General features: G+C 42.3%; 1 protein-coding gene across 1 annotated transcript; it reads right to left on the minus strand.

Moving 5' to 3' along the window:
• Positions 1 to 1,204: 1,204 nt before the first annotated feature.
• Positions 1,205 to 4,302, minus strand: marcksa (myristoylated alanine-rich protein kinase C substrate a). Its single transcript, XM_034201537.1, has 2 exons — positions 3,911 to 4,302; positions 1,205 to 2,866 (listed from the first exon to the last, which is right to left on the minus strand). The coding sequence occupies exons 1-2, from the start codon at positions 4,004 to 4,006 to the stop codon at positions 2,243 to 2,245; spliced, it is 720 nt and encodes a 239-aa protein (XP_034057428.1). The 5' UTR covers positions 4,007 to 4,302; the 3' UTR covers positions 1,205 to 2,242.
• Between the last annotated feature and the right edge of the window lie 16,484 nt (positions 4,303 to 20,786).

A 20,786-nucleotide genomic window follows, 5' to 3' on the forward strand; every position in this document is an offset into this window, starting at 1 on the left:
GAACAGTGCCAGCTTCAGCCGTTAGATCAGTGGCACCTCAGCACTAAATCACTACAGAGTACAAATACAGTATGTCTGAGAGATATATGCAATTCATAGGGCTGTATCTCATCAATGAGGCCATTATAGTACATAAAGCAGCCTGTTCGTCTTCAGCGTGTGGAGGAGTGCACTATCTGTGTTGTTTGGGACCCTTAAATGCAGTGGTGTAAAGTAACTAAGAACATTTACTCAAGTACTGTACTTAAGTACAATTTAGAAATAATTATACTTTACTTGAGTATTATAATTTGTTGCTACTTTGTACTGTACTTCTACTGCATGATTCAGAGGTAACGTGTACTTTTCCTCCACTACATGTATTTAATCCCTTTAGTTACTTCACAGATCTGGATGAATGATGTGAAATCTAATCAAGTGTTGAATCAGACTTTAGTTCCACCTGGAGTAAATCCACCAGCTACCCTGCAGTATACAAAGTCATTCAAACTATCTGCACCTTTACCAGCTTTGAGAACACTTTCATGATCAATCATTATAAAACATATCATATATATTATTCTGAAATGGACCAATCTGCACAACGACTACTTTTACTGTCGCAACTTTCACTATATTTTGATGAGAATACTTTTCTACGTTTACTTGAGTAACATTTTGAATGCAGGACTTTTACTGTAACAGAGTATTCCTACACTCTGGTACTTCTACTTTTACTCAAGAACAAGATCTGAGTACTTCTACTTTTACTCAAGTACAAGATCTGAGTACTTCTACTTTTACTCAAGTACAACATCTGAATACTTCTACTTTCACTACAAGATCTGAGTACTTCTACTTTTACTCAAGAACAAGATCTGAGTACTTCTACTTTTACTCAAGTACCAGATCAGAGTATTTTTCTCAATACTGCAACATTGAAATGGGTTCTTCCCGTATCTGTCTTTCCTCCTGTTAACCATGACCCTGACACAGAGCCTTACTGGAACTCTCCCCCAGTTTGCTGTGGGCCAGCTTGACCATCACGTGTTCAGCAGTGTTGGTGTAGTGCTCCGGTGTCCACTAACTTTTGGCTATGCAGTGTAGGTTACACTCATGTCACGTTGTTTATCTGAAAGGATTTAGCTCAGAGCTGCTGCAGTACATTAATCCAATAAGTGGAGTTTATCTACAGTGTGTAATACCCAAATAACAATAGATGCACTAACATTTTATTCACATTTATTTTTGCTTTTAGTGCGCTCACAGACAATTAGAACACCTTAAGCAGAGGAGTTTAATAGCATTAAGCAAAGTTACATTCCGTCTCTAGGTCAAACTGGTCAAAGCTTCTCCAGTATTTACCAAAGGAAACAAAGAGAGATAGAGGGACAAGATGCTACACACACATTTGCATCTAATAGATTCCTTACATTTTGTCAAAGACCACTGAAAAACCATTTCTTGCTGTAATCAAAAACATAGCACGGTATATAAACAGTCAACCATCCACTTATCACAGCTTGGTTTCGTTTAAGAAGGTCTTCCAGGTGGACTTTTGTGTTATCTTACAAAATTGAGCGGGTTTTAAAAGAGCTGCAAACTTCATGTGCTTCTTCTTGAGCAAGATTTAATTTTGTACAATAATCACAGTTAAAAACACCCCGCCTATACATACTTACATTTGTATTAAGGTCATAAAACCAACAATAAACAATAAAGCCTATACAACTTGTATTTCTACTGAATCACTGACAGCTAATGAGATGTGAAAGCTCCTATGAGTTCATATTTCTTCCTAAAAACCTAACTCTGGAAATTCTTGTTGTAAAAATGACTTGTTGTAAACCGTATGGTGTATGTCCACGTTGGTCTCCGTTTTTAGACTATTATTTTTTCTAAATAATCTGTGGCACTTCTAGCCCCCCCCTCCATACCATTTTGTTAACATTTTGTATAACAATTCAAATAGAAAAAAATGTAATACTGATGAAAAAAGATATGGCAGTGAGGTTGCCCTAATGGGGTTTAGAAACTGAAGCCACCCACCTCTGGCCCGCTGGAGTGGAAATAACAAGGGGCCAGAAGGGGTTTTGTGAAAGGGGGAATGTAAACCAACAAATCAAAAAAAGCCTCAGAGAATCCCTGGTTGTAGAAATGTTCTTTAAAGCCAGGACCTGGCGTCACTCCAACATACAAACAGGGAGATGTTCTTTGATTCTCTTCTTTTCTCCTTTTTTCCAATTTCTCCCTCTTCTGGAACTTATTCAGTTGGTTCTGCCACGGCAGCCGGAGCCTCCGCTGACGCTGCTTCCTGTGAGGGGGGGGCAGCCTCCTCTGTTGTGGGTGCCTCCTCGGCTGGTTTCTCCTCGGGGGCCGTGGCCTCCACAGCGGGCTTCTCTGCGGCTGCGTCTGGCCCTGCCTCCTCCTTGGCGGGCTCTGCAGCAGGTGTGGACCCCCCCTCAGCAGTCTTGGCCTCCTCACTGGGTGCCGCTGCCTCCTCTGTGGCCTCCTCTGTGGATGCTGCTGCCTCCTCGGCCTCTGCTTCCTCTCCTGTCTCCTTTTTGGTCTTCTTAAAAGAGAAGCCGCTGAGCTTGAAGGACTTTTTGAAGGAAAACCGCTTCTTCTTCTTCTTGGGGGTTTCGTTGCTGGTGGAAGGTGTTGCGCCCTCCTCTGTCTTTGCTGCCGCCTCTCCCTCAGCAGGGGCAGGAGACGCTGCCTCTACGGTCTCCCCCTCTGCAGCCTCCTTCTCCGCGGGGGCCTCGGCCTGGTCCTCCTGGGGGCTCTCCTCGGCCGCCGCCCTGCCGTTGGCCTGGACCACCTCCTCTTTGCCGTTCTCAGCCGCTGTCGGAGAGGCGTCTCCGTTCACTTTCACATGGCCGTTTTCCTAAAGAGAGAAACAGGGTCTGTTAGTGCCATGTTAGGAGCTGGCATGGTTTCCAGACTGAAGCCGTACAGCAGGGGCAGCAGACCCCAGATCAGATCAGGGACAGACTCACTTTAGGCCCCCCTTCTACCGTGGAGCTTTTGGAGACTTGGCACTTGACCGTTAGGAAAACAATCGAACGCTGCTTCACAGTAACGTTCTTGACTAAAGAATGCAACATGTTTTGGCCCTGGACTTCTCTCTCACCCTGAGCAGAGCGCAGTGCCCGGATGGATCGCCAGGGGTCAGTGCCTGCGCGCTCCAGCAGCGCGCACCAAGCAAAGCAGCTGCTCATTATGACAGGAGATGCCCGTTAGTGCAGACACACTTCAGACATATTTCCTAAACATGTATAAAACCTAAACGGGGTTCCGAATTGTACGTTTTCTCAGATATACAAACTGTTCAAAGAAGCGATTAGACACAGCCCCTAATTCCAGGGATACCAACCCTGCTCCCCCCCCTCCTCCTGTGTGATAGCCGGCTGCCATCTCCACTTTCTAGTGGAGCATCTGTAACAAAAGCTCGGTGCTCTGGGCGCACAGCCGTTGTTGCTCTGTGCCTCCTGTCTTACTCAGCAGTTTTTACATTTCCATCGACAGGATTTCCAAGTGAAGCTCTTATTTTTATCCTACAATATTTTTTGATTGCATTTACCAGGCAATCCTTCAACACATGGTTTTATCAAAATGCTACATTCAAAGTGGTTGTATTCACAAAAGATCAAACCAACTAGTCTTCCTGCTCAAAATGAATAGCTTGTTTTCACATTTCCGTGCCATATAATGCTTTCAATGTAAGACTAGACATATCAAAGACTTATCTGTTACTCTAATCTATTCATAATTATTCACAAGTATTTCCAATTAGTTCAAACTCCCACCACAGGTCTCCATTCACTCAATCCACAATTACGCACGGATCGCGCCCTCAGAGCGCATCCCTCCAGAGGGGCCAGATTCTCCCTGCTGGATGAGAAGAGGCGGCGGATATAATATCGTTTACCTGTCCGTTGGCCTTGGTGGGTGAAGCAGCCACCTCTCCGGGCTTCTCAGTCACGGTTTCAGCCTTTCCAGATGTCTTGGTCAATTGCGCTCCCATGCTTTTAGCTCCAACAAAGAAACTCAACTGATCCAAAAAACGAACAAAGACCCACAAGCCTCTTTGTTGAAACGTTAAGCTCTTCGCTGCCGTGTCCCTTTCTGTAAAAAGAAAAAGTTCAAAGAGAAAATGTAACGCCAAGTCCAGACAGAGCGATGAGGATTTTCTTTAAATCAGGAGAAAGCTGACAGGTAGGAGCGGTAACAAAATCCAGTATAGTGTAGACAGGCTGCAAAATGGAGAAATGTCCCGTGTTGCTAATAAGATGCGGAGTCCAACGCCCAAGTGAAGAGATGAATGGGAGCTCGGAGCGATGACGGCACCACACTCTGATTCAGCAAATCACAGCCGCCGCTCAGAGCGGGGGCGGGGTTTGGGAAAGGGAGCGAACAATGGATTGTAGCGCTGCGTTCAGGGTACGTTGGGATCATACATTTCTGAATAATCGGAAACATAAAACCTCTTCAATGCAACAAGATATTTCCAAACCTCATTCTGCTTTGTCTTGCATGTACATGTAAAATACCCAGCCATGATGAGCAAGTATGAACGTTTATAAAAATGAAACATAAAGATATTTTCCTTTTCATCTTTTTGCACTAGTAAATTATAGCCTACTATAACTCAAGGTATAATGACTAGCGTAGAGAGTCATTTATTAACTTTTGTTGGGTCCAAACTGAAAATACGTCAATTAAAATTAATATTTGTTTCATTATTATCATTTGATATGTTGTTTTGTATAGCTTTGTCAGAGTTGATACATATTTGTAATATTAATGATTCAACTTAATGTATGTGATGTTCAAAAAAGGTCAGGTCTGTGTCATTGCACCTAATTCCAAGACTTAGATAACCATAGCATGTATAAGTTGAGCTCCAAAGAAAAGAGAGAAGCAATCTGAGTGCCGGGGCGACAACGATACAGATTCCATCCGAGCTGACGTCAGCCCGGAATAGTGTCCGTTTATCTTCATCTGATGCTACTGTACATATTCCACCACATTTCAGAAACAAGAATGGATAGGCAGTGTGACGAGCTATAGCATGATGGGATGTGCAGTATTTGTTCATCTATGTGAGGAAGTGCTTTTTTTGTCCAGTGTTTTATTCACTTGATTAGCCACAGAAAAGTTGGATTTTTCCATTCATAAAGTTATTTTCAATGTACAATTTCTTACTTTGATTGGATGCCATTAGTCCCAACTCCCCAGGTACCAATGTTAGCTATATCAACTGTAGTACTGTAGAAAACAGTTACGTTCGTTTTCCGAATGTTGTCATTGATCTGCTAGCAAAGTACCACTTCATGTGACATCCCGGTTACTACTTATGTTCCCCTCATATAGGAACTTAAGTTCAACTGAAATATGGTCACAAGCCAGTAGTGGAGCAATGATGCCTTACGTGAATGGAACTTCAGTGCAATCGTTTTTATTTTTTGTGATCATATTTCTTTTTAAAAGCAATGTCTCCCTATTTGACTAAGCATATTTTCAATTAGTTAGCCAAGACCTGGGAACATTTTACAAATATATTGATCAGAAACATGTTGCTTTGCATATTGACATAAATGATCCCTTAATATTTTTGCATAAAGACAGAATCAGGGAGTGTCATGGGTCCTACACACAACACAACATAGATTTAATGCAAACTGAAGTTGGAAGAAGATGTTCATTTAGTTGCAAATTCAATTTTCCATTTTTGCCTTGGAGTGTTTCCTCCCTTTATTTTTAAAGCATGGTATGAAACACTTTTGCTTGCTGAGGAATGCCGTGGTTCATTTGGCCAGGGTCAGTGTTGTCTGACAGGGGGAGAGGTGGAGGCATTGAGTGATGGAGGGCTGTGAATGGCATCGCACAAAACACCAGGGAGGAGCCCACTGACCTGTCTGAATGGAAGAAGGACAGGAGGAGAAAAGAGGCTCTTTAAAACTCAATCTGGCCAACCGTAAATGTTTGTCCACAGCTTTTCTGCTGCCATTACAGCAATGCTATTTGCTGGGCCTATTGTGCCTTGTGGGAATAGCCTGACTCAACCTGGCAGCTCAAACTGGAGATTTGTCTACGTACTTCCTATACAAAAGGTAAAGGAACCGAACACGCAGGCCCACACAAAGGCTGCAGAAACGTGATTGTGTTTTCAGGGCTGCGTTTTGTGTGAGATGGAGGTAGGTGCTTCCGCTGGCTTGTATAATTGCAGGTCTGCACTCCCCACTGTGGACCTAGCCCGGCTCCTGCTCCTGTCGCTTTGTTTCTTCCTGGGCCCAGTCCCCCGCCCTGGCTGGAAGCGTTCAGGGAATATCTCCTTCTGTTTTGGGTGTGCCTGTGTACCCGCACAGATGGCCATTTATGCAGCCTGCATGTCAAACACCACGCTGGGCTTATCGCTAGCAGTGACTTCACTGCCAGTGACTTCATGCTCTACCAACAGGCTTTTGTTTGCATATACTACATGTTTGAACAAAACAGGGGCTGTTTTGCCAGGGAGGGGGGTCTAATAAGCAACAGGAGGGTTTCTCTCCCTGCTCTACCTCTCTGCTGGGTCTGTTCACTCATGAACAAGCAGTTAGCAAGCAGCCTCATCCGTACACTGAAACAGTCAGTCCACTTTAATTGTTTATATCCCGCCAGAGAACTGTTTCACCACCTAAAAACATGACTTAATGTCTTGTAAAGGATGGGTATCAATAACCGGTACCTGATTGGTCAGTACAGGGATAGCGATAAGCTGCTAGACAAATTGTGCTGCTCTCGGTATTTGTGCTACGTTACGTTCCGTTTGGTGAGAAACATGCAGCTTGAGTGATTAAGTTGTTTGGACCGTTTTAAATGCTGAGCCTCATCTCTCAATTCTCTGTCGTTCTGTGATCCCCACAGTCAGCTGACAGGGCAACATGTGCGCACAACAGGAGTAACATCAGCAACCTGAAACTCACACATCCAACATGCTTTAAATCTGAAGCAGAGCAGCGTGACTTACTGTTTTAACAAAGTGGCTGCTAACATTAGTGTCAATATACTGTTGCCAAGTTTAGTGCAAAAGCCTCTTCACTACAGCAGATTCCGGTTTGTTTAGGTGTGTTCTGTAGCCACTAGCTGGCATACACCGCTAATTTGCTTGCTAGGTAAATTAGCCATTGAACTTTCACATGTTTACTTGTGCACTGATGTGTCTGCCGAATGAAGACGCTCATAAAAGTAATGTTTCCCCGGTGTCAGCTTACGTAGATACAGCTGTAGTTATGGTCTAAGCCAGGGCTGCCCAATACGTCGATCGTGATCGACCGGTCGATCGCAAAGGTAGTGTGGGTAGATCGCATGGCATTGCAAAAAATAAAAGGAAAAAAGAAATTAAATGTTTTCAAAGTTAGCCTATCATCCATCCTTACTATGGCATTTGCCACTTGATTGACGTACAGGTAAGCCAGTCTGAGTTGTATTGTGCCTTACAGGTTCATGCAGTTATGAGGCGGCCTCACCTCCTCATCTGAAGCACAAATGCAGCGCACTATTATGCGCTTATGCGGCGCAATTAGTGTAAGTGCGCCACAGTTTATCCGCCGTTTAGTCCACTGGGCTTGGTCATTTTAAAAGTAGCTCCCAAGCTGAAAAAGTGTGGGCACCCCTGGTCTAAGCTAACAACTTAAACTAAAACTGTTAAAGGTAGTGTAGGTAAGAATGGAGAAACCAGCTCGAGTGCGCTAGAATTTGAAAATACACAACCGGAAAAAATCTGCCACTTCCTTACAGCACACACGAACGCACACATGACCATGACCAAATTTGTGCCCAGATGGAAGGCTGACAGGCAGGTAGACCATCCAATCATCTGCCGCGGGCCGAGGCAGATGATTGGTCGTGCTTTTTACAGCACCACGGCTTCCACAGATGACATATTTGTATGTATTTATTGTCAAAGCATTTAATGTATTCATTATATCGGGATGTTAAGAGCATTCCATGGAATATAACAAAAAGTGTTTCTGAAGTGAATGACCTACCCTACCTTTAAATTAGGAATGTATTATGTTTTTGGGGTTGGGCTAAATAATACATGAGGGATCCCAAATCTTTGTTCTCTAAATGTTGTTTTAATGTTTTGTTGCTATAGTTATACGGTTATTTCTGTAAAACATGTTATTGTGAATCTTCCACATCTTCTCATTTAATGTCTTTATTGTTTGCACAAAATAAAGACATTAAAACTTTCAATAAGAGTTTAGATAATTCCAGTATCCATAAGCAACAGGGACGTGCACAGGTACGGGCTAATGTTGCCCGGGCAACGGCCCGTTTGGCCTTCTTGGCTGACCTGCCCCTCTGGAGAGCGAGAGTTTGTTTTTCTTTTTTCTGTTGTGGCCGAATCAGCATGATAAACCCACAATTAGTATTGTAGCGTCTCGCTGCGGGAAACACACTTTGTCAGCGCTGTCATCTGCCGGTGACCACCTCAGTGTCGGATTTTGGAAACTTGATTTTGAGTTGTCTCATGGCAGTTAGGGTATAAGGGACAACCCAGGGGACTTTACTTCCTCTTGATACCGTCGGTTATTTACAAACAAACACCTAAATATAGCCTACTTGTTGTTTTTGTGCTTCTGTCTTTCTGTGTCTTTTCATCTGTAAACTCGCTCAACGCGCCGCTCGCTCTCTTTTCTTGATCGCCCTCTCACGGGTGAACAGTTCAATGTCCCGCTTCATTGTAGGAATTCTGCCATGTCTCTACCACTTCAGTTTGACAATCTCTGTTACTAAGTTATGGAATACTAAATAAATAAGTAATTAGATACCTTACCATTACTGCGCTCATAAAGAATGATAAGAATAAGAATAATGCGTATTGAACTGGTTTCATTAATTAGTGACTTTATTTAAGGTAATTAGTTAGAGGCCCTATTGTATCAGTACTAGGCTATGTCTGGACTGCACCACAGTTACAATGGTCAAACTACATTAGAACAGAATTGTCCCCATTTTGTCTTTAATAGTTACTAACATTAGATATTTTAATGAGATATGGACTGCAAAACAAAAAATGTCCCTGGTTTTCATTTTTAAAATCAAGTTACCGAATGCAAGTCGCCTTAGCTTATTTTGTTATGAGATGTGAATTACTGTTCAATTTAGTTGATGTAATAATCGTTTGGTTTCTTTTACATTAAAAACAAGTTACAATTTTCAAAAGGTCTTGTGTTTTTTATCGGGGGGGGGGGGGGGCCCTTTTTCCAGTTTAGAGCAATAGCCTCTCCAAATGTCTGTGCACGTCCCTGATAAGCAATATAGCGGCATCGGTATCGATACAATCCTAATTATACCCGTTGCAAGTGACGACTGTGACACAAAATCATAGTGTGTGATATGTAAAAACTCATATCTGAAGTTTTTAAAACCATTTAAGTTAAAAACAAATCCTCAAATTGTATATTGAATTGCAATCCTCCTTTAACAAACTCATCGCAAAAAACTGCCCCTATCATATGTGAGGGAGCAAAACATCCCTGGAGACGCTACATCCACAGAAATGCCTCACCCCACTGAATGTGTTTGTGTGTGTGTGTGTGTGTGTGTGGTGTGTGTGTGTGTGTGTGTATGTGTGTGTGTGTGTGTGTGTGTGTGTGTGTGTGTGTGTGTGTGTGTGAGCTTCTACCGGTGACAGTCAGCTGGTAGTAATAGCCGCCCTGCATTCCAACAATGTTGTGAACTGTTTCTCATTAGTCAAGGGAAAAGTCCACGTTCAGAGTGGGTATGGCATTCCTTCAGCCCATCCTCAGGCTAAACACTTCATTTTCATCTACCTCCAAACAGCAGTTCACTCAGTGTGTGTGTGTGTGTGTGTGTGTGTGTGTGTGTGTGTGTGTGTGTGTGTGTGTGTGTGTGTGTGTGTGTGTGTGTGTGTGTGTGTGTGTGTGTGTGTGTGTGTGTGTGATCTGTGGCTGATCTAAAATATACAGAGTTGTGTTTTGATAATTTTGCAAATCATTTGTTGTTCCCCTTTTAAGGATTTGACTTAAAGCAGGCCTACAGGAGGATACAGAGATTGAATGGTAGTGTGTGTGTGTGTGTGTGTGTGTGTGTGTGTGTGTGTGTGTGTGTGTGTGTGTGTGTGTGTGTGTGTGTGAGTGTGTGCGTGTGTGTGTGTGTGTGAGTGTGTGTGTGTGTGTGTGTGTGTGTGTGTGTGTGAGTGTGTGTGTGAGTGTGTGCGTGCGTGCGTGTGTGCATGTTCTGATTTAGGTTTTGAGGGGGGTGGGTTGGGGGTCAGACTGTTGATAAGACTTTTGTCTGTGCAGATTGCTGCCTCAGAAGAGTGGATGTTTGTCTGCCACATAATAATGTGCAAATAATGCAAGACACATTTTCATTTGAAGGAATATGTATCTTCTCTATCCAACTGTAACATGAATCTCAGGTTTCTTAACCTTTAAACTCTGAATGCCACGCCGGCAGCAGTAGCAAGTTCCATTAACTGCTTTCAACCGCCTTGTGTGGCCTTCTTCAGAGGTTGGAGATAACTCATGTGATGGGGTTAGCTCAGTATTCCTCACAATAAAAAGGACCAAACTCCAGCACAACTGATGCCCCTTTCCCACCAAAGCGATTCCTTCGGAGCTAGTGCCCGATTGAAGACTAGTTCTTCCTGTTTCCACCACAGGCAGAAATCCTGAGCAATATTTCACGGCGAAAGTGACTAGATGGCGACTGTAGCGTCCCCGGCTGAATGATGGTCAGACTCTCAAACTGATGGTATCTGTTTATAGCACACCCTTGCTTGTATACAATCATTACCAACGTAAGACCTATACAAATGAAAGAAAATACAACAATTAGCAATCATTTCACAGATAAAACATTTCCATTCCTTGCATTTGTTAATGTTACATTTCCAATGAAAATTAAATAATGATATTACAGCTCCTACTGACAATAAATCATGAAACATTACCTGTTTACCCTTTTTAACTGAACATGGCCAAAATTAAGCATAAATTAATTTGTATAGCATTACTTTAAACATTTTAAATCACACATATACAGTTGTAAACTATATAAACTACAGTTGCTCTTAAACACAATAATGTACTGTATGTCTTTATATTAGCAGACAAGCTCCGTTCTAAACATAGCTCACTACTGCCCCCTAACTCAGTGGTTCTCAAATGGGGGTACGCGGACCCCTAGGGGTACGTTGGAGTACTGCAGGGGGTACGTGAGATTTATTTTATGATAATGAAAAAAAAAAAAAAAGGAAAAGTAATGAAGTTTGAGCAGTGTGGGTTTTATATTAACAGTTACACATATTTCAAAATGCGAAGTGTAATAACTGCAGTGGCCTTCCTGTCACTGAGAATAACAAAGATCCTCAGTGAAGCACAAGCCCATGTTTCTCACTAAATTGTACGTACAACTTCTTAAAAAGATCAGTTCAATGCAACTAATGTCGTCTTAGTGTTATTGCATGATGTTAACATTTGTTTGCCATGAATTTAGTGATGGATTGTAAACATTTGAAATGTAGCATTTAAGTGTTTCTCAGTTACAAGGTTGTTGTTTTAATAAATCAGACACCGATGGTGCAGCACTGTGCTGTACCTCTTTATATAGGCATTTCTTCCCTAACAAATAGTTTTTGCGTTGATCAGGGGGTACGTGGCTGAATGTTTTTTTCAAAGGGGGTACATTATTGAAAAAAGTTTGAGAATTACTGCTCTAACTAACGAAGCGGCTAATATAGCAGTTTTGCTAAAACAAAAGCATGGACACAAAACTCTGCAAAAGTACAAAATAACACCACATAATATCAATCAACATATAAAATAAAGTGATAACAAACCTTGTGCCCTTATCAGCCAGGTGCTAAAAACCTAATGTAACTATTTATTATAAGTTAATTTATTCGTCATCTGTCCGTCACACATTTTAAATATAGTTAGACACATTAAAGGTTAAAGGTACGGTAGGTAAGAATGGAGAAACCAGCTCGAGTGCGCTAGAATTTGAAAATACACAACCGGAAAAAATCTGCCCCTTCCTTCAGACTTCCTCACAGAGCCCCTCCTCCAACACACACGAACGCGCACATGACCAATGAGGGCACGAGATAAGTTTGTGCACAGATGGAAGGCTGACAGGCAGGTAGGCCATCCAGTTATTTTAGCCGGGCCGGCTCAGATGAAAAAAATTGTATGTATTTATTGTCAAAGCATGTCATGTGTTCATTGCTATCGGGATGCTAAGAGCATTCCATGGAATATAACAAAAAGTGTTTCTGAAGTTAATTACCTACCCCACCTTTGACAGCGACCACTTATGGGGATCAGGGGTATTTCCGTTGCTGTGAGTTAAAAGTAGACTAAACTCGGCCGTGAGTTAATGGGAGACCCACTGAGATAACTTAGACTAAAGTGAACTCTAAACACTCAGAGAGTCCTTTACCACAAAGATCCTCTCAGTCTGACAGGAGAGGACTCTTCCTCCACATCATTGTAGAAACATCTTCTTATATCCGTTAGTGCAGCTAGCACCAGATGCTAACAACAACAATCCCCGGTACCGGTGTACTCTCTCTCTTCTCTCGCACTTTGGCTGTGAGTTGCGGGTGCCAGATAAGCCAACATCCCCCACTTTCATCACTTACAGCGCCCATCGTACAGGGCAAATGGAAAGTGTAACCGGGGTGTTGAATTGCCTGCACCTCTCTTCAGCACTATGCCAGAGGCGAAGAGGACGCAGAAGGAGCCGCGGTAAGAGCCGCAGAAGACGCTGATAAAAATGAAGAAGTCTACGCTGAACTTATTCAATTGTTGGACGATACAAGTTTGTCTCTGGTCATGAGAGATGCAGCGGACGATGGGAGAAAGGTGTTGAAGATTCTGAGGGATCACTAAGCAGGTACAGGAAAACCGCGTGTGATCCGCTTGTATACAGAGCTTACGTCTCTCCAGAAATATGCTAATGAAAGCATCACAGACTATATTATACGAGCAGAGACTGCTATCACAGCACTGAGGAATGCAGAACAGATTTTGAGTGACGGTTTATTGATAGCTATGATTCTGAAGGGGCTGCCAGCGTCATTTAAGCCGTTTTCTATCCACACTACACAAAGTGATGAGAAGATCACCTTCGCCGAGTTCAAGACCAAGCTGAGGAGCTACGAGAGCACTGAGAAATTCAGTGGGAGCTCAGTTGATGACAGCGTGATGAAAGTAAGAGGCAAAGACTTTGATGTGAAGCTGCTGACCTGTTATACTTGCGGCCAGAAGGGTCACAGGGCCCGCGAGTGCAAGGCTGCTGGTCACGGGGAACAACAGAGACAGTGGTGCCGTTTTTGCAGGAGTTCCACGCACAGAGATGCAAACTGCAGGCGGAGAGGACGACGAGACAACGTAAAACAGGCAATGGACGAAGAGGACCACGACCACCACCACACATTCGCCTTCAAGGCCTGCGAACGACAGGTGGACAGCGACCCGGGCGATGGACTGAAGCAAAGAGGGCTTATGGTCGACACCGGTGCTACATCGCACATAGTGACTGACATGAACAAATTCAAAGACTTTGATGAGAGTTTGGAGCCACGAAAACATGTCCTGGAGTTGGCTGATGGAGTGAGGGCCTCTGGCATAGCGCTGAAGAGAGGTGCAGCCAAAGTTTGGCTGAAAGACAATACGGGTCGAGAGGTGGAGACGATGCTGACGGGGGCGCTGTACGTCCCATCCTTTCCCCAAGACATTTTCTCGGTCAAAGCAGCGACGACCAATGGAGCCACGGTCGTATTCAAAGAAGGACAGAACAAGCTCATTCACGAGAACGGTACGACATTTGATATTAAGGTGTATGATAGATTGTTTTATTTAAACACAGTTAATGATGAAAATGTTGATGAATGTCATGGGTGTTATGATATCAAAACATGGCACGAAATTCTAGGTCACTGTAACTACGAAGATGTGTTGAAATTGCAAAAAGTCACAGAGGGTATGACAATTAAAGGCAAAACTGATACATCTAATTTGACATGTGAAGTGTGCACAAAAGGGAAATTTGCTCAGAGCAGGAGCAGAGAGCCAGATGAAAGGGCAAAGGCTGCACTGCAGCTTGTACACACAGATTTGTCTGGACCTATAGATCCTACAGCTAAAGATGGGTTCAGATACACATTAGCATTTACTGATGACTATTCAGGAGCAGTTTTTGTTTATTTTTTGAAATCTAAGAGTGACACAGTCAAGGCTACTGAGAAGTACATTGCTGACGTTTCACCTTATGGAAAAATCAAATGCATTAGATCTGATAATGGTACTGAGTATACTTCTGGTCAATTTCAGTCATTGCTAAGTAGAAATGCCATCAGACATGAGACCTCAGCTCCTTATTCACCCCATCAAAATGGGACAGAAATTGGAGAACATTGTTTGAAATGGAGAGATGCATGCTAATTGAGAGTAACCTACCAAAAGAGTTGTGGACATATGCAGTTATGACTGCTGCTGTCATTCGAAATAGGTGTTACAACAAACGTGTAGGACAGACTCCATACTACATGTTTAAAGGAAAGAAGCCTAACCTTTCAAAAATGAGAACATTTGGGTCACCATGCTATGCTTACAAGCAAAACAAGAAAAAGTTGGATTCAAGATCTGAAAAGGGTATTTTTGTAGGCTATGATAAGAACAGCCCTGTTTATTTGGTGTTTTATCCTGACACAGGAAAAGTACTCAAAAATAGGTTGGTCAAATTCATCACCAAGAGTGTCATTGAGAGTCAGACTCAAACAGAGCAGGAAACGGATGATGAAGATTTCAGTATGAGGAGAGCTGTAAACCACCTACCAAAAATGTAAAAGGCAAATGTAATCCCAAAAGAGTCACAGGAAAATGAGACTGAGATTTGTGATAACATTCAGACAGGTGAAGGCCAAAGTAGCCAGAGGACATCTTATCCACAAAGGGAAAGAAAACCTCCTCAATATTTGAAGGATTATGAGTGTAAAGTTGAATCTGATGACCAAGGAGAACTAACCCTTGATTACTGTTATAGAGTTATTTGTGATGTGCCCCAAACATTGAAAGAGGCTATGACATCACCAAATTCTCAATGATGGGCTAAAGCTATGGAGGAGGAAATGGATTCACTAAGGGGAAATGACACATTTACCCTGACCACACTGCCAGAAGGTAAACATGCAGTGGGGGGCAGATGGGTTTACACAGTGAAAGAGAACCCAGTTAAAACATGCAAAGCCAGGTATGTAGCAAAAGGCTATAGTCAAGTGTCTGGTATTGATTATAAGGAAACCTTTTCTCCAACTGCAAATATGACATCTGTACGTAGTCTAATGCAAATCGCAGTACAACATGATTTAGAATTGCATCAAATGGATGTTAAAACGGCATATTTACATGCTCCTATAGACTGTGAGTTGTTTATGGAACAACCTGAAGGATTTGAGGTTAAGTCAGAGAAGGGGGAGAAACTGGTCTGTAAACTTAACAAATCACTGTATGGTCTGAAACAATCAGGACGGAATTGGAATAAAATGCTCCATGATTATCTAAGTGAAAATGGTTTTATTCAAAATCCGGCTGACCATTGTGTTTACAGTAAACTAACATCTAAAGGTGAAAGGATTATTTTGATAATCTGGGTTGATGATCTTATCATTGCAGGAAGCAACAGTCAAACAATCCAAAATGTAAAAGACATTTTGGGAGCCAAATTTAAGATGAAAGATCTTGGCAAACTTAAGAACTTTCTAGGCATTGATTTCACACAGACAGATGGTGAAATAAAGATGAACCAGAAAAGGTACATCATGAAAATATTGTAAAGGTTTGACATGTCTGACTGCAAGGCAAGATCGACTCCATGCGAGTATCAACAACAATTTGACAATGAAGGTGAATCTGTTCATCAAAAGAGGTATCGTGAAGTGGTAGGCAGCTTGATTTATGTGATGACATGTACTAGACCTGATCTAAGTTTTATTGTCAGTAAGTTGTCTCAACACTTATCCGAACCAAAAGAACAGCATATGGTAACAGCAAAACATGTGTTGAGATACTTGAAGGGAACTGTAGACCAGGAGTTGTGTTACAAGAGAAGTGATTCAAAACTCAAACTTGTTGCATATTGTGATGCTGATTGGGCAGCAGATCAAAATGACAGACGGAGCACAACTGGGTACTGTTTTAGTCTATGTCAGACAGGACCTGTTATTTCCTGGAAATCTAAGAAACAGAATATATGGCATTGGCAGCTGCTACACAGGAAAGTTTTTATCTTGTGCAATTATTAAAAGGAATGGACAGTGGAAATGATTATTCACCAGTGACAATCTTTGAGGACAACCAAGGGGCAATTGCACTATCAAAGAATCCTGTGTGTCGTCAAAGGTGTAAACATGTTGATATCAAATATCATTTTGTTCGATCTGCAGTTAGTGATGGAAACATTATTATTGAATACTGCCCAACAACAGAAATGGTAGCTGATATTTTAACCAAGCCTGTAACAAAGGGCATGATTGAAAAGTTTGTGTATTTCATTTTTGGTGTTGAAGGTTAAAATGAAAAAGAAAAAAAAAAGTGTAAATGTATGTCAAAGGTTGTCAGAATAAGATCAAGTGGGGGTGTTGAACTGTTGTGAACGATTAATCTCTTGAATGCTCTTATGCTGACGTCATATCTGTCAATCTGTCAATCACACAGCTGGTTCTAATAAAGGGATCATTGCTGGCTCACTCGGAGAACTCAGTCAGTGTCATGTGAACTACAATGCAAGTGTGTGGCGTCTTTTATTCCTCCGTAGTATTAGTCCAAGGCTATCTAGACCTTTGCTGGTAATGGCTGCTGCGCCAACACAGGGTGAAAAGGGTGTTACCTTTACTTAATTATGAATGTTGTTACATCAAGGCTGAAAATTAGAATCAGCGCAAACAGTCAAAAACATAGTTTTCCCTCCCAGAGCTACCAGCGCAGCGCCCCCCCCCCCAAGATCTGGCGCCCTCGGCGACTGCCTATGTCGCCGTGGCCAAAAACCGGCCCTGCGGGATACTAAACTCCGGTGGACGAGCAGCACTGCAGCGGTCGGTAAATAACATTAATAGACAATGAAGCACTGCACTCTGGGAAAGAGTATAACATTGGAGAAGTCGCTCTTCGTATGATTAAAAGCAACACGATCATCGACCCAACGCAGTCCCCCATTGTTGTTGTTGTGAGCGGCGTTGGGAAGAAAATCAGCGGCGTAAACTGTGATGTCATGACGCAGCACCAGGCAGGCTCTGAGCGGTGGGAACAAAACTGGGGCTAAAAAGGCGAGCCAGTTCCGAACCAAAAGAGAACTAGCAAAGAGCTAGAACTGGAACTGGTTTGGAGGTGCAGCTGCAAAACTACATAGTGGTTACTCATTTTAGTTTAACCAACTTATTAATGATTATTATTATTAAATATGATTTAGCTAACACTTTCATCCGAAGCGACTTACATACACTCTGTACCCTGCTCCTGTGCTTGGAGCTGTGACTGTGTTTATAGCCGCTCCTTTGATCGTATTTCGGCCAGTTGCTCCCAATTAATAACAAGCACATGGCGAGAATCCCTGACCCCGGCTTCTGTAAACAGGAGTGCCGCTGTGTGTGCTGCCTCAGATCAGCAGTGTTAAAGCAATAATTTACGAGCAACAGGAAGTGGACCAGGATCCGAACTCGACCATCCCAACATTCCTGCAGCTCAGACCGTCAGCTGTGGGCCTACTCTCAGTCCATCATTTGGTCTGCGCCACATTACTGATCACGATCACATCAGTCTTACTCACATACGTTGGCCAGGGGTGATCCTCATCACATAGGCCTCTAAATAAATCATATAACAATAATGCAGCATTTATTAAAAACGTTGAGTTTTAATTGAATTCCCTGTGGGATCATCAGTAGATGAGAGCAACACAGCTGGGTACTGCCCCTCTAGGCCATGCCCCTTTTCACTGTCGCTTAACTGGCGGTAAATAGAGATTCCTTTTTGTATCTACAAGGAGCCAGTGGGGAACCGTCAGGGCGCTAAGATATTAAAACAAATTATATTTGAAAAATATGTGTAAAACGTTTTTTTAAAATAATATTTTTCATTAGTTATACCTTAATATCTTGATTTAATTGTATTACAAAAATAAATCTGAAGAAATAAACCCTTCAAACCTGCATACTCAGTTTCTGTTGGAATGTGAAGTGTTAAAACCTGTTAAACCCCAAGGTCCCCGTCGGCGGGGACCCTGTTTTTTTTTTCACGACACTGTGTCAGGGGATCTTAATATTTAAGAACCTATTAATGTGTTATACCAGATTAACGGAAATAATCTCAGCTAACTGACGATACAAACCATTTTTAGCAAAACAAAACACAAGTCTCATAAGAAGCATCTAAATGACCCCTTAGCGAAAAATGCTAACGCACTTTGGCACAGAACTCAAGATAAAAGTACCCTTATTACTTATCGTAGCTGCATTTACAAGATATCCGATTAAAGCTGAGGTTCCACAGATTATTTAGGTATATAGTATCATCACTGTGATCCGGAGTGATCCGGACTCGCGACAGGGGAAGCAAATACAGACATCACAACACTTACCTTTACGGAGCTTCTAGGGAGATCGTCTCACCGTAGCTGTCAATCTGATCTAAAGACGTGTTCAATGGCATTAAAACCAGAAAAAACGCGGCTGAATCGTTTAATCCATAGGTTTTTAACGTCTCTGTATAAAATAATGATTTAATTTATAATCAATAATTCCATTTTTATGTAAAAATTGGAGAGCAAATGTTAGCTGCTAATGGTAGCCACCAGAGTGGCTGCTGCTTCCGGTCTAGGCTATGCGGAAGTCTCACACACACAGATTACCAAATAAGGACTATCTGGGAGTTCCCCTCGATTCCATTGGCTCTGACGGTCAGAAAGAGATGTCACATGTCAAAATCGAACAAGGGGGGCCAGAGATATGGAAAATCCACCCAAATGGCCCCAGAAGAGGATTTTTTTGCTAAATCTGTCTAAAAAGGTCAAATATCACTTGTTTTGCATCAATCTTGATACAGGGTACTTATTATATGTTGTACTTTGGATTCCTAAAGCGTGTAGTCTACTAACCCATCATCCAAGGTTAGTTTTCACCAGTGGTGTAGTGGGGATTTTTTTACTGGGGGGACGCTATTTTAATTAGGTAATCCCAAACAATGACACACAAGTGCGCACGCGGGAAGTGCACTCACAACACGGGCAGAAAGGCCCAAAGAAACTACCGACATGCTTAGTCCTATAGTTGCTGTACTGCAAAAAGTAGACGGCGCTGCGCTCAACACACACACAGACTCAAAACCATGGACACACTGGCATATAAATTACATAAACAATGTATAGGCCTAAATTGCATAAACTACAGTATTGCAACTAAGCAGACGATGATCTGGACTTGAAATTATTCTGATTAGGCCTGGCCTAGCCTACATTGCAAATAAGCAGACAGCGCTGCTTTTCACACACACACACACACCTTGCGTTTTGAAGACTGATAAATCCGAAATGGATGAACAAACTTTGCAGCCCAGTTTCCCAGCTTTGCAGTGTCCACGGGTATTCCTCTTGTTTCCTCCGCCACATCTCCTCCGTCCATACCTCTGGGAAAGGTGAGCTTGAGCTAGCCAGGGGAACGTTGCTAGCGCTTTAGGCGGCTCTTCTGGTGATGTAGTACTAGCAACTTCACTTGTAGCTTCGGTGCTGCTAGCCTCTTTCTTCTTGTGAATTATATTCTTTTTAGAAAAGAAGTCAAGTAAAAAATGTTTGCCTGCCATTATAGAGCTTTTTCGTTAGCATTCTTGAGGGAAAGAGCTACCGCAAAATCGGCGGGCAGTGAGCTGGCTCGCCGTGGGTACACCCCCAGCTCGCCGCGGGGTCATGAGCGTGATGATGAATCATAATTCTTTAAGGAAATCGTTTTTATTTTGTATTATAATTACTGTGAAATGTATTATGTTTTTGTCATTATTACAACAAATACACACTTGCAACTGATAACACTGGCAATGATTTTATATTTATTAGACTATTAAAAAAAAGATTGTGCTCCAAATAAGTGGGGGTACGGCGTACCCCCGCGTCCAACGCCCACTACACCACTGGTTTTCACTATAAGTACAAAATATTTTTTGGACGGACACTATAATTTACAGTTTTTTACCATGTTCAATCTGAATTTTCTTTAAAATAAAAAACATCTATATTGAATCTGACTTTTCTACATCCAACTCACAGGTTTATCATTACTTTGAGAAAAAAGATTATTAATTTAACCCTTTTAGAAGGGAAGAAATGGTCATTTGTTCTGGGAATGTCATTTTCGAGCCTGAAACCTGAAAAACAGGCTCAGGGTTTAACAGGTTGAAAGACGCCCCTCTCTGCGAGTCACTGTGAAGATGGGAGGTGATTGGTGGTCCAGCTATAATAAACGCAGAGAGGGCCCAGCAATAGTAATTGAAGAGAGAGTAATGTCAAATGACAGCAGGGACTAAAAAGATCTGTCAATTTGCGACATTTATATGCTTCACCTGCGAGTGACTTCACCTTTTTTTCTCTTGCCTTCTTGGCCCCACCTTTTTCTTTTCGTTTTCTTTGATTTCCATATATGTTTTTTCATTCTCCCTGTCTTCTCTTCGTGTGGCCGGTCTTTTTTCTTCTTCGTGTGTGATTATTTGACAGATAAGAACCACACAACTGCATTAGCGGCC

This window comes from Gymnodraco acuticeps, unplaced genomic scaffold, assembly GCF_902827175.1.
Source record: "Gymnodraco acuticeps unplaced genomic scaffold, fGymAcu1.1, whole genome shotgun sequence".
Lineage (NCBI taxonomy): Eukaryota > Metazoa > Chordata > Actinopteri > Perciformes > Bathydraconidae > Gymnodraco > Gymnodraco acuticeps.